Genomic DNA, 25,444 nt, shown 5'->3' with positions numbered 1-25,444 from the left:
GCATGGAAGACCCCCTTGATGAGCATTTAAAAAGTACTGGGGGCTTGGGGAGGGAGCTGCAAAAATTATCTGAATAAATAACACTGTAGTAGGCATCTCTCCGTGTACAACTAACGGTCATTTCTCTGAGAGATAAAAACAACAGAGATTGACAATCTGGCAATTTAACCATTTTCATTGTATACTTTTTCCGGGCAGGTTATTCACATCGAACTCCTTTGATGTGATCAGTGATGATGCTTTTATTGGTCTTCCACATCTAGAGTATTTGTAAGTAAAAAAAACAAAAAAACAAAAAAACATAATGACTCATGACAAGTGCTCTTCATTCCCACAACTCTCTGACAAAAATTATTATAACTTATTGCAGATTCATAGAAAATAACAACATCAAGTCAATTTCAAGACATACTTTCCGGGGACTAAAGTCTTTAATTCACCTGTAAGTATAAATGCTGCTACTAATTTTTAAGCTTGCTAATGGACAATGGAGTTTGATAATCTGTAGGCAAAGAATCCACTTTATGGATGCCTATGAAAATTTAAGAAACCCAAGTAATTGCTGTCCATGCATACTAGCCATCTTTCCCTGTCATCAGTCAGCATGTGCTTAGGAAATTGAAATTACCACTTATATTATTAGTCTAAACCAACCATAATTTAGGAAAGTAATCTAATGCACGGAAATTGGGTGATACAAATCATTTTTTGTCATCTATTTCATGACTCAATTCTTGGATAATTATGGATTGACTATAGAATTTGATATTTGCTGGTTTTCTTTTTCTGTATAAATCTTGGCTTCGTATACATTTAAACATATTATTCTATAACTATTGGTAATGTCTACACAGTACCTGAACAATGAGTCTATAAATGAAATATTTAATTATACAATGGGTTGTTAGAGCTACAGTAGTCATTCATAACATGGGACAATTTTGTTCCCCAGGGGACATTTGACAATGTCTAGAGACATTTTGGTGACAACAATTGGCATAGTGGGTAGAGGTCAGGAATGCTCTTAAATATCCTACAATGCACAGGGCGACCCCACGAGAAAGAATTATCCAGGCCAAAAGTCATAGTGCTGAGATTAAGAAACCCTGAGCTACATGATCCAAATTCCCAACTTGTTTTCCCTAGCCTCCCCAACTCCCCACAAATACATTCAAACACACATACACATTTAAAAAGAGACTAGAAGGGTGTCAGGGGAAAATACTAACATTTATTAAGTGATCATTATGCTTTATGTGAACTTTCATTAATCCCCTCAACAATCCTACTAAATAAGGCATGATAATCTCCATTTTACAAAGAGCTTTGGAGGCTTGGAGGGGATATATGATTAGTGACCAGATTAGCTGTGGAATTATGACACCATCGACTCAATAGCTGAATTGCAATGGTGATTCATCCACTCAACGGCAATTTCTCAAGTGCCTAATATGTGTGTAGGTAAAGATGCAAGAGATCTGAGAGTTATAATCATTCATCAACTTCGACCCCTGTTCCCCCACAACCCCTCACCCCCACCTCTGTTCTAGGCCTTAGAATGCAACAGGGAACTAAGAAGCCCACCTCCTAGTGTGCCCATGCGGTCATCATACTACCTCCACCAGGCCTCATTCTCTCCTGCTGTCTGGATTTTCAGCAAGGGGGAGCTGATGGCCAGGTTTATTTGATAAAATTATTGCACTTTTCAAGGCTTCCATTTGTGATGATTATGATAAAAATAGCTTTTGCATTGCTTCTGTCTATGTCAATAATATAATGTGAAGTAAAATGGCTGCATAAAGAATGAATAGTATGCCATTTTATTATGGAGCTAGGCTTTCATTTTCAGAGAAAGATGAGTAAAAGAGACTAATATATGGAAGAAAAAGTGGAAGTTCATAAAGTTAACCTGAGATTCACTTAATTCACATAAATCCCATTCAACATGGTCTCTGTCCAATGCTCAGCATTGTGAGGGGCTGGAGGAAAGATGTAAGACCCAGGTGTCCTCTCTAAGAACCTGTACTAGGAGCCTGGCAGGGCCCTTAATGCACGCAGGTGAGTCTCTTCTAAAGGCTTATCCTCTCCTCCTGAAGGTCTGGACTGTCACCAGATTCCCCACACAAAACAAGAGCAAATTCTTTCCCAAGTTCAAAAGAGAGAGAGAGAGACAAAGAGAGATAAAAAGTGAGTGAGAGAGAGAGATAGCAAGAGAAAGAGACAGAGAGAAAGAAAGAATGAGACAGAGAAAGAGAGAGGGAGGAGGAAGGGGCAGGCAGGGAGGGAGGAATGAAAAATAAATCTGTATTAACATCCTAGGGAAGAATGCCGGTTTTGCTGAGAAGAGCCTATTATGTCCATTGACTGAAATAGGAACTTAAATTTGCATCATAATCAGGCACCTTCTTTAGGGATAAGGAGCCTATATGAATGGGAGATGAGTCACACTATATTCTTAACATCTAGAAATGTTCAGGTTCAAAGGAACACCAAGTGCAGCCTTCAAGGAGAGAGGCAATACAGATAGTGAAAGAAGTCTCTGGCTTGATGCTAGAGGTGGGAAAGAGGTATTGTGGGGAACCAGGGGTTTAAGTTGACAGAATGAATATGACCCTTGAGTCTCTTGCATTTTTATCTAACACTTACTTGGTTCAACCATATGCCATGGCCAATGTTAGACTGTTTTTTTTTTAATCTACAAAAATGGCCATTGCATATGGTTTATCCTAGTTAGTCTCTTGATGTACCACACACATTACAAGGAGTAGGGCCCACAAAGATGAAGAATTTCACGTCCCACCCTAGAGGAGCTCAGTCTAGCAAAAGGAATTGGAGAAACATGTATTTTTTCACTGAGTGCCTTTGTCCAAATTTATATCGTCTGTTTTAATTATGCTGTTCTTTATGGTTCCTTCCTTCTTTCCTTTCTTCCTTTTAAGGAGGGTTGGGGTAGGGAGGATTTGGAGTCTAAATGTCCCTCTGACCCCGTGCTCAGTACTCAAGTCCGTTTTCCATTATTCACCACTTATAAATAAATCTGGCATTTATTTGCACTATGAATTCCCTTTTTAACATTGTAGGATTCAAAGTGCACTTTTCTGTACCTCAGTTCAATTCTTTTCAATGAAAGGCAAACAGTCAAGCTGTGAGCTATTACCACCTCACCACCTAACCTGCAGGAACAGTTTACAAAGCTTTTTCATATCTTGATCTCCGCATAGTCTCCTGATGACCTTGTGAAACAGGCGGGACAGTACCACTCTCCCCATTAACAAAATGAGAGCCTGGAAGTACCCACTGAGTTCAGCAAGTCCCCAATTACAATAAAGATTAAGAAATTTGTTTGTGGCCAATGATGAATAAAATCCCTAAATGCCCCATACTGATTTCTGCAAATACACATGAGCTTTTTAATAACGATTCTCTTGAGTACCACTTAGGTTTACCGTGGCTAAGGCCCAGGGGAGGCAAGGTGCTTGCATACACATACAAAAGTATGGGGGGAAATTGTTATCAATCTGTAGGTATTTGTGGAGCATCTACCGGTTGCTAAGTACTGTATTAGGAACTGGGGATACAAAAGATATACTTAGCCCCCACATTCAGGACACCCGTGTGTCCACAATCAGTTGGCATGATAGCTTTATTTCTTCTTTGCAGTGACATATATGGAAAGAGGCAGTGCCTATTAGTGGTTAGGGAGGGGATGTCTGCCACCAGTCTGCATGGGTTCAAAGCCTGGCTTTGCCCTTGAGGAGTTGTGGGACCTTAGGCAGCTTGCTTAGCCTCACTGTGCCACAGATTTTTCAGCTGTAAAATGGGGAAGATGATAATAGTTCCTAATTGTCAGGGTTACTATGAAGTTAACTGAGTTAATATGTGCAAAACGCCTGGAGCTGAGCCTGGAAGGACGAACCATTACATAGGACAAACCAAAACCCATCACTTACCCTCTGTTAGTCCTGGATCAGGATTCCAATTGCCACAGTATACTGATCCCCTTTAAACATTTCATATGAAATTAAAACAACTGCACTTGAAGCACTGCAGATACAGTGAGACACAAACCCAAGTGAAGAATCGGCACTGCAGGGATGCTAGGGGCACCCCAGATGGCTGTGGGCGATGCTTTCTTAGTAGCAGAGCCCAGGGGCACTGAAACAAACAGGCTGTCTGAGCCGGTTTCTGATCTGCTTGAGAGAGAAGACTTTCCAGTGGGTTCCATAGTCATATTCAGTGACTTTCTCAGAAAAACCATAAAAACACCAAAGGAGGGAATGGTCTGTTGGAAAAGAATGGCCATCTGCCACTGAGAATGCTCAACCCTACTCGGCCAGGTCCAAGAACTAGATGTTCAATTGGGTGAACATCCTGGGGGTTTTAAAGAATATCTCTTAAGTGGACTCTAAATCAGGACTTAGAGAATGCTTTTAAGAGCCACACTTTAAAGAGCTTCCCCATTGCTTTGGAATTGTAACCACTGTGAGGCTGAGGGGAGGGAGAGTCCTCTGTGAGCAGCAGATCCATGCCATGTGAAAGATGAGTTGGCAAAGTAATTCAGTTTGAATTTGTAGTTTCTCCACTAACTCAGTGTCTTGGCACCAGGTGTCTAAAAGAAGCATTTTCTGGTCTTTTCTTTATTTAGATTGGTGCCCCCACCTCATGCACTTCTCTTCCACGTTTGCCTGCTCCATTCATTCATTTATTCATTCAAAAGTATCTTTTAAAAGCTTGTTTTGTGGCAGGTGCTGTTAGGCACTGGGGATATGGTGGGGGAAGAAAAAAAAATCCTTCTTGTACTCACTGTAGAATCATACTAGAAAAAAATTTACATGAATGATGTTTTCTCTAAATCTCCCATCGCTCTTGTCTTTACCCTTCTCCCAATCAGCTCCACTCCACTGCAATCTGATACTCTGGTGCCCTCTCTATCCACTAGCAAAATCTATCCTCAAACTCATTGACTCTTAACAATGTCTTAACCTCTTCTAGTTTCATATGATTTTTTATTAAAGAAGAAACCCTAAGCCTCTCACAGTGAAATGTTAAAAGACTGAGTTAAGAGCTGGAATAAAATTTAGCAATTATTCTGATCAAGTGATCACTCACTTTATAGAAAAGGAAACTGCCAAAGCTCAAGCTCAGATATCCCACTGTTGGCCCATGTCATTTCCACTGCACTATGCTGCTGAGTTCAAGGAGCCCTAGAGCAAGCCTGACGGGCAAGGGGTGGGTTTTGGCCAAGGCAGTGGCCTGGTTTCCTAAAATCATACTTCGTAAAAAGTCCTTTTGCTGATGGTTTGGTGGCTACCTCTGACTCCAGAAAGACTGGAAACACTTGGGAATCAGTAACAATTTGGCTGTCTGGAATCAAGTGCTTTCCACATTAATGTCCCCAGGAACTGGGCTCTGAGCTAATGACTGAAGAAAATAAGAATAAATCTTAACAGTGGTTGCCTCTGTCAGGATTATTATTGTTTTTCTCCATTAAGTAATTTTTGCAATCTCCATATTTTCTTGAAGGTGAAGAAATAATAAGAGCCTGGAAGAGCCTGGAACTACCTGAAACTTTATGAGTACAATCAAATAATTTATTTAGAATGACTGAATCCTAACTTGTCAGAACTATATACTAAACACTAAGCCATGAAGTTCTTTTGAAAACTCAACTTCATTTTTTATTTCTTCAGAGTATAAAATAATATACATGCTTGATGATAAAAACTCTCACAATCTAATACTTTGGATGGATTACATGGTGTGTGAATATATCTCAATAAATTGCAAAAATAAAAAACAAAACAAACTCCCACAATCTAGATACTTATTTACATAGCAGAAAGTGAAAGATTCCAGTAACCTTATCCCAAGCAAGATGTAACATCAGTCAACGTTATTTATATCTTCTTGCAGAGCTTTCTCTATGCATCTGCAGACATCTCTTCTCCCCCATTGAGATGACACTGCATGTATTGTTCTGCAATTTCCTTTTTCCACTTAGGCATCATTTCATATCAAATCATAGAGATCTACCTCATTTTTAAAAATCTCCTGCAAAATATTCCATGGTAAGTATGAACCATCATTTGTTTATACGATTCCTTAAATGGACATGTACGTTGTTTCTAGTTCTTTGCTATGATAAGATCAACAATGCTAGGTTAGGTCTTTTCCCATCCATGCAGTGAGCTTCTAATGTTTCCAATTTCTCTTCACTTGGCAACTAATAAAAACTCTTTAAGTGGCCACAGCTAATATAGGTCATTCAGTGTGGGACCATTGTGTATTTCTCTTCTTAACTTTCCAAGTTTTGCTAATCCCTCTCCACGTGTATCCTCTGTGTCCTTTACCTGGGACCAGTCAGTCCTCACCGGGAGGTTGCTTTGTTATGGTAGGGCCCTTGTTACATTTTTTGCAGAATAATTCCCAGGCTCTATTAGCATTCTATCCTAAGACATTCTCTGCTCAAGTGCCTGCTGCCTGCCTTCTTATTATCCAAATGTAATCCAGATGCCACTGGGTCTTCCAAAATTTAGGAAACCTAATCTGAATCCCAGTTCCTGGGTCTTGGGCAACCTGAAGCCTCCATCTCATTTCTGAGACTTATTTCCTCTTCTTTCTACTTTGTGAGTTCAGGCAGCCTTCTCTTGCTACCCTTCATCAAACCTAGATGTGACGCTCTGTCATACCTGCTTCAAAGCAATACACTGTGAGTCAGTGTTTTATTGAGTCACTCTAGCAGAACACAGAAGGGCTCACACTGGGTGTGTAAATCCATTCACCATTTCTCCTCCTGCCACCTTTCCCACTGCCCTGCCTCCTGCACCCTGTGGTTCCCCGAGTGAGCTCGTCCCTGTCACAGGAAGTCCTGGGGCCTCATTCCACAGTCTATCAGGCCAGCCTGATTTTCTCAGCCCCGTCCCTCAATTCTGGTGACCTGAAAGTCCTCTACTTTGTCATTCAAAAATGTCATGTCTATCCCAAAGGCTTTATAGCTCCAAATCTGACTCTCTGACTATCTTTCTAGCTGCCTCTGTAGTTGGCCCTCATCTTGGCTGTGTGAGACCAACAGGTTCCTTTGGGCATGAAGTAGAACTTCCAGATCTCACATATTATTTAAAAGAAACCCCCACCCCCACCCCCACTGGGCAAAGGTGGCACCTCTTCCTGTGCAACCCTCTTGGCAGCAGGAATTTAAGATTTGACTGTTGAATCATTTCGTACTCACTGTCCTATGACCCAGCCTCCTCCAAGCTTGTGTGCCTTGCGGCCAGTTGCAGTTTGTGCTGGCTCACTCACTGATTTCTGGGGGAAGAATGTCCATGGGGAAAAGTCAGCATGAGAACGTTAAGACACATTGTGCCAGAAGAAAAATTGAAACACTTAACATGGCAGGGACTCTGAACTAGTCCAAGACACCAGGAAATTTCATTCAAACATCAAAGCAGTAAACAGAATGATGGAGACCTTCCTTGAATATTCTTCTTCAGCAATATTTATTAATACCACTACATGGACAGTCACAACAGTTCGTACAAATGGTCAGTTTTCAAAATGTTGTTTCTTGGACAGTGTTTACGAAGAAGTCCTTCTCCCATTTTTCCTTCCTCCTCCTCCTCCAAACTACCCTTTATTGAGAGCACATCAGCTACCCCCACTTAAAAATGAAAAAACTGAATCTCAGAGAAGATACATAACTACAATCACACAGCTCAGTAGTGCCAAGATCCAAAGCCGCACGCTCCCACCATAAAACGGAAAATCATTGGTTCAGGAAAATACTGATTCATTTCCCATTCTCACCCTCCAAGACTGGGAAAATGTTTGCCAGTAGTGGATTAATTTCTAAAACCCAGAAAAACAAGATAATTAATTCAAAAGTAGATTTTCAAAGTCTTGCATGTTTGCACTTGAGAAGTTTTCTGCTAAATTAGAAGAGGTAAAAGAAATAGAATACATCTGAGACTGTTTCATAGGGTATTTGAAAGAATTTCCAAAGGCTTTGGAAGCCAATCATATAGGTTCTCTGGTTTCGTTTTTTTTATGTTTATATATAACACCCCCCCAACCCCCGCCCCAGGAAAGTATGGAGACATGTCTATGCATAGTACAGGGTAAAAATATTCAATTACCATATCTGTGCCCTTCCTTGATCACATAGCATCAGCTCTTTATTATGTCCACATTTCCTGTAATATGTATACATTTCTCTCTCCTTCACACTATCAGGACTGTTTTGTACATGTTAACCTGGATTAGAATAATTTCAATAACCTGTAGGAGAACAAACAGGACAAGAGAAAAGAAATTCTTGTGAAAATAGAGCGAGAACTATGGAAAGGAGAAAGAAGATGATTAAAGAGAATGAATGGATGGATAGACACATCAATATTTGTGAAAAAGCTATTTTCTGAGGTGAAGTGAATGAAGCTAAAAGAAAAAAGACATCAAAAAAAGGGGTGTGTAGTTGGGAAAGCAGAAAGAATGTGATGGCAAAGGGATAGTTTAGACAGTTCCAAAGCTCTCAAACTGTTGGTACTTTCAGTAGGAGAACTTAGCTGGTCTCTGGAACAAGTGGAAAGAAGGAAGTAGGAAAAGACAGAAGAAAGAAGCCTGAAGGTCAAGGAGAGAGGGCATTTGGAGACAGCAAATACGTTGGGAGACATCTGCTAGCCCGAAAATTTAGAGTGTGAAGTTCTATTCTGTTCTAAATAGGAAAATCAATGTCCAGGCCTGGTTTGTTTTTACCATGACACATAAAGTACCATAGATACTGAGTTCGTGTGAGATAAAGAGGCTGGGAATTGAAAATACAACAGCAGGCAACTTAGAAGGGAAAAATAGTGCTGTGAGTAATTCAGTGTAGAATGGAAAGAACAAAAGGAACTCATAATAAGCTCTATCATTAAATGCACTTATTTAATTTATGACTACAGTTTACATCACTCTTTTTTTTTCTCTAGGAGCCTTGCGAACAACAATCTCCAGACACTCCCAAAGGATATTTTCAAAGGCCTGGATTCTTTAACAAATGTGTAAGGGGACCTAAGAAATCACTGATTAGTTAGTTAATTTGCAATAATTAACAAAGAAGCCTGGTATTGGTGATTCCAATTTTAAATTGATTTTTTTTGTTTGTTTTTTTGCATGGACAGGTGCTGGTAAATTGGTTTTAAAAGTAAATTAGAAATTTTAAATTCAACATTTACATTGGCTTTAATTTGAAATTTATTTGGACTAACTTTTGGTTCTTCTATGATCTTGGGCACTGGGAATTCTGAATATACAGTATCCAGGCATTTCTTTGACAAGGTGTAGGTCTGTGTGGGAGGGAGGGGGTAAGAAGGGGAGTCCTTGAAAGAGATTTCAAGATCCTTTTTCTTTTCTCATGAAGTCCAGGAAATGGGGCTACAAAGGAAAAACCTAAAGGAGACTGGGATGCTGACAGAGCAGAGATGAAAAGTTACACCCATGGGTTGGTCAGTCAACAGAGAAATGGAGCAGGAAGTGGGGGAAGGGAGGAAAGTTTGTCTTTTCTCTCATTAGACTGAACAACAACTCTAGGCTTAATCCCCAGGAATTTGGCCTAAGCCCCAGGAAGGGAATGAACTTAATTATTTTTGACCCTTTTTCAAACAAAAGAGCTTTCAGACTTTGACTTTTAAGCCTCAGAGTGAAAGATCTTTGCAAGGAATTTGTATATTTTGCTGTAAGCAAAGCAAGTAATATATGCTTAATGCTCTTGAAAGTAATTTAGCCTCTTTAAGGGCCTTTCAGAACACTGGAAGGGTATTTAAATGTCATAAGGTAGAATACGGGGACGAATGAAAGCATATATGAAAACAAAAAATTTCTTATTATCAGGAACTTTGCTATAGAATGAATACAAATTCAAAACAACTTTCTTCAATAACAAAAAATCTGAGTCAAGTATTTCCTTCTAAACCCAGTGTTTAACTTCAAATCAGCAAGCTAATGAAAAAGTATCTTTGTTCCTTAAAGTAGGTCCCCCAGCCCCTCCCCCACACCAGTCCCCCCAATTCCTGAATGATGATTTATTTCTAAACGAGTGCCAGAAGCACGACACTTCCAAGAGCGTCCTGAACAGACCACAACTATATGCTCTGGTTTACAATAGGCCAGAAAGGTTGGCGCTCATTGTTTTGAGTCAGAGTATTCTTAGGGGATGAGGTCATTTCTGGGAACCTCTTGGAGGTTAGATGTGCTCCACGGCAAAGTTGGGGATGCAGCTAATTGGGAACCCATTGGCCTGTGCCCCACTCTAGGAAAAAAACACTTAAGATTGGCTCAGTCTCTCCAGGGAATCCCATAAGGGGGGTTGGCTTCTTGAGCCTACTCTGGTATGCTCAAATCAAGAATTATCTTAGAAGTACAAGGATCCATGCCAACTTGCTAAAAGGCAAATGGATTTCTTGGTTTTCTTGAATGTATACCTGAAAAATGTTTTTCAGTTCATGGGCATTTAAAGAATTATGTATGTGTCATGTGACAAGTAGGCAGTAACTATTTTAGGAAATCTGTGTAACTAGGGACGGTTTTAGGAAGGAGATAGAATTCATGAATAAAGAATGATGCAAATTATCAGAGAACTTGGTAAATTGGGGTTATATATGGAAATGTAAACTATGCTGTGTAATTTATTACAGGCATGAGTTAGTGTGTGTCTGCGTTAACTCTGCTGTGTCAAAGTCATTTCCTATTAAAACTGAATTTGTGGCCCAGGGGATAGAATTGGGATTAACTATGCCTGTGAGGAAGAAGGAAAGCAAATAGCTCACTCGATTTAATTAAACATGATACAGTAATTGCTACATTTGTCCTCTAGACCTGGGCTGTCCAATACAGTAGCCAGCAGGCACTTGAAATGTGGTTGGTGCAACTGAGGAATTGAAGTTTAAATTTTATTTAATTAAAAAAAATTTGCTCTTAAAACTGATTCTCAGTTCAATGGTTGAAACCTTTTATGTATATGTGGAATAACCTGGTATATAAATCTTTTTTTCAGCTATAAATTTAAAAAAAAGATCTAAATACAGATCAGGTATTTCTGGTGAAAATTTGTCATCCGAATTGAGACTTCAAAAGACAGTATTTCCAAATATGTAAAATATTTCACTAATAATTTTTACATTGGTTCCATGTCAAAATGATATTTTGTATGTATTGAGTTGAACAAAGTATATTACTAAATTTAATTTCACCTCTTTCTTTTTACTTTTTTAAATGTGTCTATAGCAAATTTAAAATTATATACATGTGGCTCACTTTATATTTCCACTGAACAGCACAGCTCTAGATTGAGGCACCTTTTTCTTTTCCTCAAAGAAAGAAACAGTTTATTAATACATGTGTAGTAGGAGGGCAGCTGGCCTTGCAACCCAAAATCTGTCTCCTCAAACTGCAGTAACTCGGGTAGTTTTATTAGAGAAAAGGTGGCCAGGGTTTAGAACAATGAGCACAGTGGCCCCAGATGATGTAATTAGAAGGGATCTGATTATTGAGCATGCGCAGATTGATTACATGCTCAGTCACAGAATGTATGAAAGAAAATGGCGGGATGAGGTCTAGGTGACTTGTAGGTTAAAGTCTAAGCTACTGTGCAGGCAGGAGGGCCCACTTTGGTTAGATCCAAAAGAGGTGGTTTTTTTGGTGGTGGGGGGGGGGAGTTGCATGGTCTGGGAATCCGACCCTGGTCTCCTGCATGGCAGGCAAGAATTCTACCACTGAACTGCCCTAGCACCGCCCTAGGCTAAAGCACTTTGCATCCAAGAAGAAGTTAGGTAGTGAGGTCCCATTGACTGCCTCTCCCAGGCACACTGTGGTAACTCTCTGAGACCAAGATGGCCAGTCAGTTCACAGCAGGTTACGGAACTAAGCCCTAATGTCTGCTAAGGCCATTCTGCATATGGCGATGGCTGAAGAAGAATTCATGCCTGGGTCAGTTGGGCCCCTGAACAGAAAAAGCAGCTGAAGTTTGCCTTTCAGGGACCTGAGGGGGAATTCATTTAACTGTGACTGTAAACTGAAGTGGTTGGTGGAATGGCTAGACCACACCAATGCAACTGTGGAGGACATCTACTGCGAAGGCCCTCCGGAATACAAGAAGCGCAAAATCAATAGTCTCTCCTCCAAGGATTTTGATTGCATCATTACAGGTAATGACTTAAAATCACTCCACCTCATAAAATTAAAATAAGGGTTATGTTTTTTTAGCATGTGCAGGAACTAATCTTTTTTTTTCTCTTTACAACTTAGAAAACCAACCATGCAATTTGACTTTTAAAATATTACAAACTGTATAAAAAATACATAGATAAATATGTATTACGAACTGTTAAAATTCCATGTGTTTAAAGCAAAGGAAAATTGCCATTTCAATGTATTTCTCTAACTTTAATGTATTTTGCATGGGCATTTGAGATCTAGCCAAGGAAAGGGGCCTTAGCACACACTCATCATTTTCTTTATTTTTGCAGAATTTGCGAAATCTCAAGAGCTGCCTTATCAATCACTATCCATAGACACTTTTTCATATATGAATGACGAGTTTGTTGTCATTGCTCAGCCTTTTACTGGAAAATGCATTTTCCTTGAGTGGGACCATGTAGAAAAGACCTTCCGGAATTATGACAACATTACAGGTATGAAAAGCCTAGTCACATTTTAAATGGAAAATTAAGCTGCTTGGGTCAAGAGCAACAGGGAAAAAAGGACGGTATGAGGCAATGCTTTGACCATGCTTGACATGATCATTTGAATCCTGGCTCTACCTTTATTAAGTGGCTGGAATTGTTCCCTGAGCTTTAATGTCCTCATTTTAAAATGGGAATAATAGTAAAATGGTTGTTATGCAATAATGTGATCATATATTCAAAGAACTTAACATAGGGCCTAGCATAGCAAATATTCCATAAAAGGTGGATTTTTTTCCTTCAAGGGAAAAATACTGGAGTAGAAATTATGGATTTTAATCCAGAGTCTGCCACAAACTAGGTAGGCCAGTGACTCACCCTCATTGCCTGCCTCCCCGCCCCCGACCCTCCCGCCCGTATCTTTGACTATGAAATAAGGTCATTATAGATCAATGGGTCTCAAATTTTGTTACACAAACATTACTTCTACAAAATATAATGCACACTTTGCGAAAAAAGGGTCCAATAAATCTGTGGACTATGATGAGTCACACCTCCCTCTTGGAGATTCAGAGTATACAAATGAGAGACTTTGAGAAGTTCTGCAGTGAAGAAAACATTATTTTTCCCACTTAATTTGGTCCTGACCCATTTTTTTTCCACAAAAAGTGCTACTTAGATGATCTCCTACATTTCTTTCCCACTCTACCAATTTTTAAGACTCTAAGTCCTAAATTAGAACATGGGGCTCACTCTGAAATGTCTACATCAGCTTTACCCTCTAACACCTTTAAGTCTGCTCTTAAGAGCTCCCAACCTCCCCATAAAAGTTCACTATTTAGATAAGAGTTGGAGAGTCATAGTCAGATACACTGGTGACCATCAGCCCCATTGCTTAGAGGATCAAGACTGTTCTGGGGCTTGCTTGAGAAAGAGGTTGCCAGATAAAGCAATCCTCTCCAAACTGGGTCCCTCCAGAGTCCTCCTTCTTTCTCAGGGAGGAAGGTGTGTTTCCCTTCCTCCATTAGGCCCTATTAGTTTTCCAGTGGACTGCAGCAGGGCCTCGTGCAATTGAAAGGAGATTCTTCTTACCTGAATACAGTCCATTATCTATGACTCTCTGGATGATTCTCTAGGTGAGCACTTGAAAGAGAAATGAAGCATACATTTGCAGACATTCAAAGGGCACCTCACAGCTCATCCGATGTAGTATGACAAATATGTGGCACTTATGCTGCCATTATCCTCTCCCTTCACCCCAGATAGGCATTGCTAAGCTATTATGGTACTATTTCCTACACAGCACTGAAATAGCCATAAAATCCTCTCGGGCATAGAATCCTCTCCAAGCAGCACTATCAATCAGTGTTGGTATGTGTATTGAAATCTATTGGCCATCCCTGATCTAGTTCAAACTCCTTATTGCAAGAAAACTGAATCCCAGGGAAGTTAAATGATTTTCCCAAATTCACACAATCAATTTAGTACTGAAAGGATCAGAAACAAAATAATTTTGCTTATAGATGGAGCCAATTAGTAGAGAGTTGATATAGAACATGTTATCTCAGAGCTTCTAGAACTGCAGCCAGAAAAGGCCTGGAACCCAGATTTGCCCTCTTCCCTTTGGATTTCCCAGAGCCAAGCACCCTTTAGGAGATCGGAATCTGTTGATAAATGTCAAACCCTTACCAAAAGGATTCCAAGCCAGACTACTGGCGATCCCATATCAGTTTCCGAGATTTCCAAAAATATCTTCACGGCCCCTAGCTGTAACCCCTCTTTCATTTTCCTTAAGACTTCCTCCTCCTTTTCCTCCTTCCTGCCACTAGTGACCTAAACTTTCAGAAAAGTGACAAGTAGCATTTACATCCTTCCTCAGTGGACACTCAGATTATTTTAGAGCTGCTGGCAGTTCTTGCATAGAACAAAACAATTTCAGGTAGCCAAGTGGGAGGCCCAGACCACAGCTCAATTCCTTACAGGGTGGTAGTAGAGGTCCTTGGGATTCTAACCCAAGTTGGAGGCCCTAGGACAGCTAACCACAACCCAGCCTGAGTTAAAAGCATAGAAGTGCTGGAGGCAGGTAGGCCAGGGTTTGAATCCCAATTCTGTCATTTCCTAGCAGGACTTAGCCTCTCTCACCTTCAGTTTGCTAATCTGCAAGAAGGAGAGGGGGGAAAGGTGGCAATAATACTTCTCTCATAGAATTGTTGAGAAAAGTTAATAGATGATTTGATGTATTGGTGCTCAATAGATGGTAGTTTGCATTAGGATTACTAGGATCAACTCATAATATGCTTTCTTTCTGCAAGAAGTGAGAGGAGAAAACCGTGGCCTGTTCAGCCTTGTGTATGCTGAACAAACTAGCGCAGGTTGATGTGACATGACAACTCAATTGTTAGTGAGAAGGTCTCATGCAGTACAAAGACAAGGAACTTCAGGTCCCGTCAGCCACTGGGCCTTAGGGATCAGCCTTGCCTAATCAACCAAGGAAATTTTTTGTTTCAGTTTGATTTTGGTGCATGGAAGTTGTATGGCCTCAGCCAGTGTGTTCACATACTCCAAAAGAGGATGGCCATATAACTAATCTCTCACTTGTCTTTTCCCAGGCGCATCCACTGTAGTGTGCAAGCCTATAGTCATTGAAACTCAGCTGTATGTCATTGTGGCCCAGCTGTTTGGCGGCTCTCACATCTATAAACGGGACAGTTTTGCAAACAAATTCATAAAAATTCAGGATATTGAAATTCTCAAAATCCGAAAACCTAATGACATTGAAACATTCAAGATCGAAAACAACTGGTACTTTGTTGTTGCTGACAGTTCAAAAGCTGGTTTTACCACCATTTACAAGTGGAATGGAAATGGATTCTACTCCCATCAATCCTTACACGCCTGGTACAGGGACACTGATGTGGAATATCTAGAAATTGCCAGAACACCTCAAACGCTCAGAACACCTCACTTAATTCTGTCCAGTAGTTCCCAGCGTCCTGTAATTTACCAGTGGAACAAAGCTATGCAATTATTCATTAACCAAACGGACATCCCCAACATGGAGGATGTGTACGCAGTAAAGCACTTCTCAGTGAGAGGGGACGTGTACATCTGCTTGACGAGATTCATTGGCGATTCCAAAGTAATGAAATGGGGAGGCTCCTCCTTTCAGGATATCCAGAGAATGCCATCGCGAGGCTCCATGGTGTTCCAGCCTCTTCAGATAAATAATTACCAATATGCAATCCTCGGAAGTGATTACTCCTTTACTCAAGTGTATAACTGGGATGCAGAGAAAGCCAAATTTGTGAAATTTCAGGAATTAAATGTTCAGGCACCAAGATCATTCACGCATGTCTCAATTAATAAGCGTAATTTTCTTTTTGCTTCCAGTTTTAAAGGAAATACACAGATTTACAAACATGTCATAGTTGACTTAAGCGCATGACACACCAAATTCTGTGGCCGCCATCGAAAACTTTCTACAGTACATGACCTGGATGAACTCAATGCATGATGACTCTTCTTATCACTTGCAAAATGAATGCCTTTCAAACATTGAGACTGCTAGATCCAAGCACTACCAGTATCTCCATCCTTAACTGTCCAGTCCAGTGGTGTGGGAAGTTACATTTTATAAGACAAAATTGAATTGTTTAACTGTTCTTTGCAGTGAAGATGTGTAAATAATGTTTAATGGTAACTGTTACTCCAAAAAGAAATATTAATATGTACTTTTCCATTTATTTATTCATGTGTCCAGAAACAACTGCCAAATAAAATGTTTACATTTTCTTTCATGTCCTAAGGGTTATTATTGATAGGACAGCATTTATTCTTGTTGAAATAGTTTTGTAACAAGACAGCTATATTTAGATCATCTCTTTATCATGTGAATAATGACAAATGATAAACATTATCCATAATTTATTAACAGATAATTTATAGAGGTGGAGCAGCTGATTCTGAATGTACAAGGATGCTTCCAAAGGTCAGGGCATTTAGGAACACTTTGAGTTGAAATGGTGACAAAATAAAAGACAGGTAGAGAAATATGCCCATTGTAAGAAGAGGAAATAATTAGTCTCTTCTGATAGTCCCAGCTGGTTATCACTCAATTCATAAGAGAAGTTAAAAATCAAGATTTTGGTTTTTAAAAACCTATTCAGGGACTTTCTAAATATCTGACTCCAGAATCATCTGACAGCTGATATAAATTGTAACCTTCTAGCATTTGCTTCAAAAATGTACCCAACAGGAGGCCCCCTTCCTCTGATGAAGGATGTGTCAAGATGTCAATTTTGATACATTATTGATGTGCGGCACAGTGAGTGCCCTGGAGATTCATATGTGATTTTCTAACTTTCTGTTCCTGGTTCACAGGAGTCCTTAGCACCTAGCACAGAGCCCACGACCTAGGAGGCACGCCAAAAAGCAAATGCCTTTGCAGAAGCAAATGTGTTCTCCTGTTATAACGATAAACTTTCTAAGGCCCTTTGGTCTTATCATTCATCTTTATTGAGTTCCTATTAAGAACAGGGTACTGTCGAGGAGGAGGTGGAGGAGGAGAACTGAGAAATGGTAGGTCATGGCCCTTGCCCTCTGGGGCCTCACCAGACTACAAGGAGTTAGAACATAAAAACCCACAAAGCAAGGCAGGGAGTGCAACGTGTCATCCGAATATTCCAGATTATCAGGATCATGGGCGTATCAAAGATGAATTACTGGAATAGTTTGCCCTTGTCTGAACTTTAAAGGAAGACGTGATTTCAAGAGGGGATCACGGCAGAGAAGATATTCTTGGCACAAATTGTCTCTGTGCACCGCCTTCACAGAGAGAATCAGCTTCCTCCTTCTCATGTTCTCTAGGCGCCTTTGCCAAATGGCTGGGTGGGGGTGAGTGGACAGCAACCCCCTGCCCAGCACATGGCTGGCACTCCAGGATAGTTACATGGTCTCCGGAAGTAACACCCTTGGGGAGTTATGCTGTGTAGGATGCAGAGGAACAAGCAATTCCTTTATCCATGTAGGAAAGGTATTAACTCTGATGTCAGGGTTATGGGGAGAAAATGGCTACTCACCCACTCCCCATGCCTCATATAGGGAACAATCACCTTTGAATGTCTTTTAGTTTTGTCAGTTCCCTTTTCCAATAAGCAGCATGCAGCTTGAGAACACCTGTTTGGACAGTCTGGATTTGAATTCAGCTCTATCGTGTTCTGGCTTTGTCCAGAGGCAAGTTATTTAACATCTCTAAGCTTCGGGTTTTTTACCTGCAAAAGAAGGACAATAATACTCCCTTCCAAAGACGGGGAGAATTAAATGAGACTGGACATTCCAAATACAGCCACAACAATATTGCCCATCCCACATGCTTTTTGAGAACTTTGTCCCCTTCCCATCAAGAAGCAGTGTTTAATTTTCCTATCCTTAAATCTGAGCTGGTTTATAACTTGCATATAATCCATGGAATGTGGCAGAAATAATACAGTTTCACTTTTGAGGCTAGATCATAAAAGATAATGTGAAGCTTCTGCCTTATAAACATGAACACTTGCTAACGGAGCCCTGGGTTGCCATGTCAGAAGTCCTACTAGCCCAGGAGCAGCACATGCCACAGGGAGAAACCACACATAGGTACTTTGGTCAACAGTCCCACTGAGGTCCCACCAACAGCCAGTCAGCCACCAGACATGTGGGTAAAGATGCTGCCAGATGCTTCCGGCCCCAACCATCAAGTCACCGCAAGCCATCAGACCTTTCCATCTGAGGGCTCGACATTGTGGAGCAGAGATCATCTAGTCCCATGGTTCCCCAACCAAATTCCTGATCCAGAAAATCAATGTGTATAATAAAATATCTATTCTGCACCGCTAAGTCTTAGGGTGATTTCTTACACAGCAATGGTCACTGGAGTAGCATGTAAAGTAATTAACAGAGGACTGGCACACATTAGCACTCACCAAGTGAAAGCTATTTTTGCTAGTAGGCCCTATATCCAGAATATTGTACTCTTTGGGTCACACTCTACCTTACAGTCTTAATGTAATTCACTTTCACTTTTAAAGGACATCTTTTTTTTTTCAATATTATTAGCAATGTTTTCCTCTGTGCCAGCACGGTGCTAAATTCAGGGAAGCCAGGCATTAAAGCCTGGCTTTCGTAGAATCACTGACTATTTAAATTAGTGAACTTTCTAACTTACTTTAAAGCCTGAGACCCAAAGATGTGAAGTAAGGTGGGTGAGTTAGGTCTGCAATCCAGGCCTCCTGACTCCCAATCCAGTTCTCTCTCCACCACCTGGTACGGCCCATCAAAAGCTCATTCTTCATCGGGAACCTGAAACTGTAGGTGGGGAGAGAGGTGAGGAGTGAGGAAGCTGACGGAGAAAATAGACACATAGGTACTATGTTGTCTGAGGGAGAGAAGAGGTGGAGAAGGAGGAAAAGAGGGAGGGAGGCAGGAAGGCAGGGAAAGCAAAAAGGAAGGAGACGAGGGAGGGAGAGTGGAAGGAAGATTGGGAGGTGTGGTGTCCCAGGTTGGGTTTCTTGAGAAACCAATTCCGAGAAGTTAATGTACAAAACATTTATTAGAGAGGACTCTTGGGATCAATACCTATGGAAGGGAAGGCCAGGAAGCAGGGTCAGGCAGTGGGAGGAGCTGAGCTCTATGCAGTTCCAGTAAAGACCCAAGGCAATCTAGAGCGAGCTCTAAGCTGGGGCATCTCTTCTAAGTTGTCCCAAGTTGGAGCCAGGGGACCAGGCCTCTCCACCTCCTTGGTGGCTGGTCACTGCCGCCGGGCTGTGCCTGGAGGGAAGCAGGGCCATGGGTGAGGCAGTTTCTCTAGCCCAGGCAATCCCACGAACAGGGCTGACAACTGAGGCCCCTTTTCTGGCAGCACTCCTGGCAGCTGGGAAAATCAGCCCTTTATTATGGAGTGGGATCTGGGCAGAGCATCACAAGCTTCCAGCTCAGAGTGGGAGGGAGAGGGAGAGGAGGGTGGGAGAGAGGAGGGGAGCTGCCTCGACTGCTGAGGCTTGTCCAGTTCCTGGCCCATCCTGCAATAGACCCAGCGGTGGTAGCCTTCTAGTAACAACTCCTCTCCCCACTAACCAACATGCACATTTTGTGTTGTTTTTAGCTTAACTTGAGTGGATTTCTGTACTTGCCACAAAATTATCTCCAAGTCAGAATGTTTGAGCACAGCTCACTATAACATAGCGATGATGGCAAAGTACTGGATGGTTTCAATCTTTTTTTCCTCTCTGAAGTTCCGACTGGATAATTTTTATTGATCTGTCTTCGAGTTCTCTGCCTCTTTCCTCTGTAATCTCAATTCTGCTATTAAGCCCATTCAGCACGTTATTTTATTTATTTTTTCTTTTTTGCATAGGCAGACTCCAGGAATTGAACCCGGGTCTCCGGCTTAGCAGGCGAGAACTCTGCCTGCTGAGCCACCACTGCCTGCCCCAGCACGTTATTTTAAACAATGGCACTTCAGTTCTAAAATTTCTATTTGATTATTTTTTTATAGTTTCTGTTTCTCTACTGAGAAGTCCTATCTTCTCATTCTCATCAAGTATGTTTTACTTAACCTCATGGTTACAATTTTTAAAGTCTTCCCGTGATAGTTCTGATATTGGGGTCATCTTGGAGTTGGCATCTGTTGATTGTCTTTTTCCTTGAGATTTGTTCACATTTATAAGTCTAATAATTTCAGATTGTATCCTGGATATTGTGAATGTTACGTTGTACAGACACTGGAGTTATATGAACCTCTGGAGAAGGCCGATGCTTCTATATCAACAGGCCATCAACCTGGTTTAGATTTAGATCGCAAATTCTGTCTCACCTCTGTAAGTAGTGCTTCAAATCTCAGTTCAGGTCTCAGAGCCTCTGGTTTGGGTCTGTCCCATGCATTCATGTTTCAGAGGTTAACCTGAGATTGCACAGGTCCATACACTGACAAGTGATGGTAATTCTCTGCTTCTCTCCTCTCTGCAATTCTCCCCACACGCTCTGGCCTGCAGGGGCCCCTTTTCCTGGTTCCTCTGGTTTTCCTGGTTGGAGCCACTGCCTGCCACTGCGTGGCTGTGCTGCTGGGCTTGCATGGGGCAAAGCACCAGAGAAAGCACCAGAAACATATTCCTGGGCTGGTCACTTATCCAAGTTTTGGTTCCTCTCCATAATCCACCTTCTTTTACTTACTTTTCAGAGTCCTCAAATAGGTTTTTTGCTTATTTTTTCATTTACATTTTGACCAGAATTTTAGTTGTAATCAGTAGGAAGGATGGACTATAGTGATCTTGCATCACCCTAGGAGAACCAGACCTCTTTTACTAGATTTTCATAAAGACCATCCGGGAAGCTGGATTCTCACTGACCTGCCTCCCCCAGAAGGAAGCAGCGGAGACCACAAGGCACATCACCACCTGAAAGAGTCTCCAAACAATGGAACTGCAAAGGAGGTATGAATCAGTATAATATTTCTTCAAAAAGTAATGTTATATCAGTGAGTCCAGTGCTTCTCAATTCTTTAAAAAATTTCCAATCCATTGTGGATCAATATTTTTGGCAATTAAAGAAAAAATGAATAACTAGTAAAATGATCACACACTAGGTTGTCATGGCAATGTCAAATTGCTATACTATTTCCTCTCAAGTTCTATATTATCTTATCCCAAACTGGTGTCAAGGAGTTCCTGGACTGGCACTGGTCCTAAGACCACAGTTACAGGTGTGATGAGCTGGTCAATTATAGCCCAACACACTGAACTCTGCTGTTCTATAGTTGTATATCAATTCTATTTAACGTGAACTATAGATGCATTTTAATATGATTGCTGACAAGTGCATTGGACTTCCAGAACACCGCAGCCCTAGGAAGGCCTCATGGCCCTATAAATTTCTGAAAGTAGAGCTCAAGATCTGATGCAGCCTCTTCTCTCCCTGCACCCTCCACTAATGCACGCTGCACTGCCTTGCACTGCTTGTCAGTCCGCTCTATCCAACGCTGGCATGCTTCTGTGCCTTATCCCAGGCGGCCCCACCCAACCATCTGCAGTGCCTTTACACACTTTCCTATCTTGAAATTTCAGTCTTTCTCATCCTTCCAGTCAGATGTCATTTCTCCTTTCTCTGTCTTCCTCAGTCCATTGCTTTTATCATGAGCAGGGCTCATAATTCACTCTGCTTGCATCACTGTCATTTCCTTCTCTCTCACCAGGTTACACAATCCCTGAAGGTCAGGACTGTTTGAGGAATCTATCATTCCTCCATTCCACCCCACCCTCAAGCTCCCAGCAAAGTCCTACTTTGTAGAGGGTCCATGAAGCTGGTGGAAATGAAAGAGTTTAAAGCCTCAGCAGCTCCAGCCTTCCCTGTTTGCATAACTGAGAGGCAGCACATCCCCTAAAACAAATCCCATTAGTAATCCCAGCCATGAATCACCCCAAAAGAATAGGCTTGCCCACTCCTGCCCACTCCCTGTGGGAAACCAGGGTGGGCTGGAAGGTGAAAGAGACACAAGTCTTTCCTGAGAAAATCCTCATAGAACACAAACATTGCAGTTCTACCCCCATCCTGGTCCATACACTCAAGGGTGAAAACCAGTTTAATCAATCCATGGAGAGTGAAAGGGCAAGAAGCTTCATACTAATACTTTTAGAAAGTCTATGCCTTTTGAAATTGTGTTCCCAGAGAAGGCTCCGTGGCCACGGTCAGCACCACTCAGAGAAGCCCAAGAAGCCAGAGTGTCCCTAGCTGAGGCCTTCAATGATAATTTCAAAACCGTGTCCCAGAAATCAGTCCAGTTTACACTACCAGGCCCCAGGACAACAGTCTTTCCTTCTCTAGGCCCTTGAACGTATGTTACACCCACATGTAACAATTCTTAACAAAATATCTTTACTATAAGACAAATTTTTTTAATGTCTTAACTTAATTATTATAATAATAGGTGACTTTATTGAGCACTTACCATATGCCAGGCACTGTACTAAGTGTATTTATAATTTATCTGTATTACCATTTCATCCTCTGTAATTTTATAATAATATAGCATTGTTTCACAGAAGAGAAAGCTGAGTCTTAGAAAAGTTAAGAAACTTGCCCACAGCCACAATGACAGTTAAGAAGCAAAGTCAAGTTTCCTAAGCCTGCCATAATTAAATTCCTACAAATTAGATTGCTTAAAACAACAGAAATGTATTGTCACAGTTCTGGAGGTGAGAAGTCCAAATCAGGTTAACAGCAGGGATGATTCCTTCTGAGGCTCTGAGGAAGATTCTGTCCCATGCCTCTCTCCTAGTTGTTGGCTACTGTCAAATCTTAGGGTTCCTGGGCTTGTAGACACATCACTCCAATCTCTGCCCCCATCTTCACACAGCCTTCCCCTCTACCTTTCTTGTGTCTGTTTCTCCTTCTCTTCTCTTCTAAGGACCTGTCATTGGATTTAGGGCCCACCCTAATTCACGATGATCTCATCTTGAGATCCTTAACTTAATTCCACCTAGAAAGACCCCTTATCTAAATAAGGTCACATGTATAAGTTCCAGGAGTTAGGCCTTGGGCATTATTGGAGGACACAATTCAACTCACAAGATAATATCCATCAGTGGCACCATGCTATGAAGTTTAACTTCTTTATCTAAAGAAAAAATCGATATTAAAAATTCAGAGCTCTGCAAACTGATAGAGGTAGCTTGCCCAGGATATCTGAATGTTTCCAGTAGTCTAGAATGCTTGGAAGCTATTTATACAACAAGCTCAATCTCATTGAAGATGTTTACTGAACACAACTGTGTGCAAAGCATTTTGGTAGGTAATACAATGAAACAAAAGTGTGCCAGAAGTTATCCTTGAAGTTACCACTATCTCTAAAAGATTTACAGATTGGTGGGGCTCATTTCTTAAACACAGACTGTGAAAACTGACATTAAAAAGACAAAAGTAGGTTCTATCAGGGTCTAGAGGAGAAGTGAGGCATGACCCATGTTTTCCCACCTTTTGCCTGTAGTTCTATCCTGATGGCATGCACAGTATTTTTCGCTCTGGGGTAGTAGGTCCTAGTGGTTAATAGCATGGGTTTTAGAGTCAGGCACACCTAGGTTTGCATTCCAGTGCTGCTTTTTACTAGCTTCATGACTGGAGACACGTTCATCAATCTCATCTGTAAAATGTGAGCTATTATACTCATAGAGTTGGCTTGTAGATTAAATAAAATTCTCACAACTATCCTAGAAGGAGTTCATTACTGTTAATACCTATATTTTACTAATATCATTAATAGCTGACCTTTGAGTCTGCATCTGGCCCCTCCAACCTAGTCTCTAAGTTGGTATATTATTGGAAAAGTGGTGTGCCATGGTATGGAATCTGTAATCATTGATCAGCTTAGGGGAATGACTTCTGTGCAGCATCTCACTCTTCTCTTTGGGAGCTGAGGATGTCAGTGAACTTCTATAAGGAGAGGTAGAACAAAACCCCTGGCTGTCCTGATGTCAGAGGCAAATGAGCCCAGCAAGAGAGACAGGAGGATTGCCAGAGTGAAGAGAGCAGACCACCAGGCTGCATCCCAGGCTCCAGCATGGAAGCGAGCAGGAGCCACCAAGTGTGATTCTGCCCACATTCCTACTGAGAACACTGAGGGACTTTGGCCTCTAGGAATTGCCTGTTTTTAAATAAAACTTGCTTTTGTTGCAATGTGGCCACTGTTTGTATCACTGGAGGGAGCATTGGGTAAAAACTACCTCTTTAAGTTTCTGTCTGGGGTTTTGTGTCAAGAAGAGCCATATCCCTAAATGATAAATGAGTAATCCTACCTATCTCTGTCAGCAAAGTTATAGCAAAGACGCAACGTGTGCCTTTAACTTTTTAAAATCATATTGTATTTATTTTTTCTCAAAGAAGATGGATTCAAACTCACAAGGGGTTTACTGTATTCTAGCTATGTGACTTTGACTATTTTCTCATCTATAAAATGAGGGTGAGACTAATTTAAGTCATTCTCAACTTTCCTTGGGCAAAGGAAAGCATACTCCCATTTCCCATCCCTGAACCCTGTCCACTCTTCAGTAAGTGGATCAGAATTATCTGTGGGGATTTTCTAAAGCACACATGACCATTTACTCATCCCCAATTCTGACCCTTGAGGAAACATAGTGGTCAGGATTCTTTTGGCTGCATGTTACTGTTCTAGTTTGCTAGCTGCCGGAATGCAATATACCAGAAACAGAATAGCTTTTAAAAGGGGGAATTTATTATGTGGCAAGTTTACAGTTCAAAGGCTGTGAAAAATGTCCAAATTAAAGCAAGGATGTAGAAATGTCCAATCTAACGCACCCAGGGGAAGATACCTTGGTTCCAGAGAGTAGATGAAGTTCAGGGTTTCTCTCTCAACTGGAAAGGCACAACATGATGAGCATGGTGACATCTAGCTTTCTCTTCAGGCTTCTTCTTTCATGAAGCAAACCTGGGCATGTTTTACTTCTTCATCTCCAAAGGTCTCTGGCTGCGTGGGCTGTGTGTCTCATGGCTATCTCGTGGCTCTCGTGCTGTCTACAAAGGGATTCTCCAAAATGTCAAGACCCACCTGGAATGGGTGGAGTCACATCTTCCTCTAATCAAAGGTCAATAACCACAATTGAGTGAGTCATATCTCAGTGGAGATAATTTAATGAAGTTTCCAAACTATAGTACAGAATAGGGATTAAAAGAAATGACTGCCTCCGTGAGATGGATCAGGATGGCTTTTGTGGGTATATAATCCTTTTAAACTGGCATAGTTACCAGCT

At 41.1% G+C, this 25,444-nt stretch overlaps 1 protein-coding gene across 1 annotated transcript in view; it reads left to right on the top strand.

Moving 5' to 3' along the window:
• Positions 1–16,416, top strand: part of LGI1 (leucine rich glioma inactivated 1) — a 35,827-nt gene extending 19,411 nt beyond the window's left edge. The window contains exons 3-8 of the mRNA XM_077124390.1: positions 199–270; positions 371–442; positions 8,964–9,035; positions 12,007–12,176; positions 12,498–12,662; positions 15,263–16,416. Of these exons, the coding sequence (XP_076980505.1) occupies positions 199–270; positions 371–442; positions 8,964–9,035; positions 12,007–12,176; positions 12,498–12,662; positions 15,263–16,098 (1,387 nt within the window). The 3' untranslated portion in view covers positions 16,099–16,416. The remainder of the gene's footprint in view (positions 1–198; positions 271–370; positions 443–8,963; positions 9,036–12,006; positions 12,177–12,497; positions 12,663–15,262) is intronic.
• Positions 16,417–25,444: the final 9,028 nt, after the last annotated feature.

Source organism: Tamandua tetradactyla, chromosome 13 (assembly GCF_023851605.1).
Source record: "Tamandua tetradactyla isolate mTamTet1 chromosome 13, mTamTet1.pri, whole genome shotgun sequence".
Taxonomy (NCBI): domain Eukaryota; kingdom Metazoa; phylum Chordata; class Mammalia; order Pilosa; family Myrmecophagidae; genus Tamandua; species Tamandua tetradactyla.
This window is presented reverse-complemented; position numbering and strand designations above follow the sequence as displayed.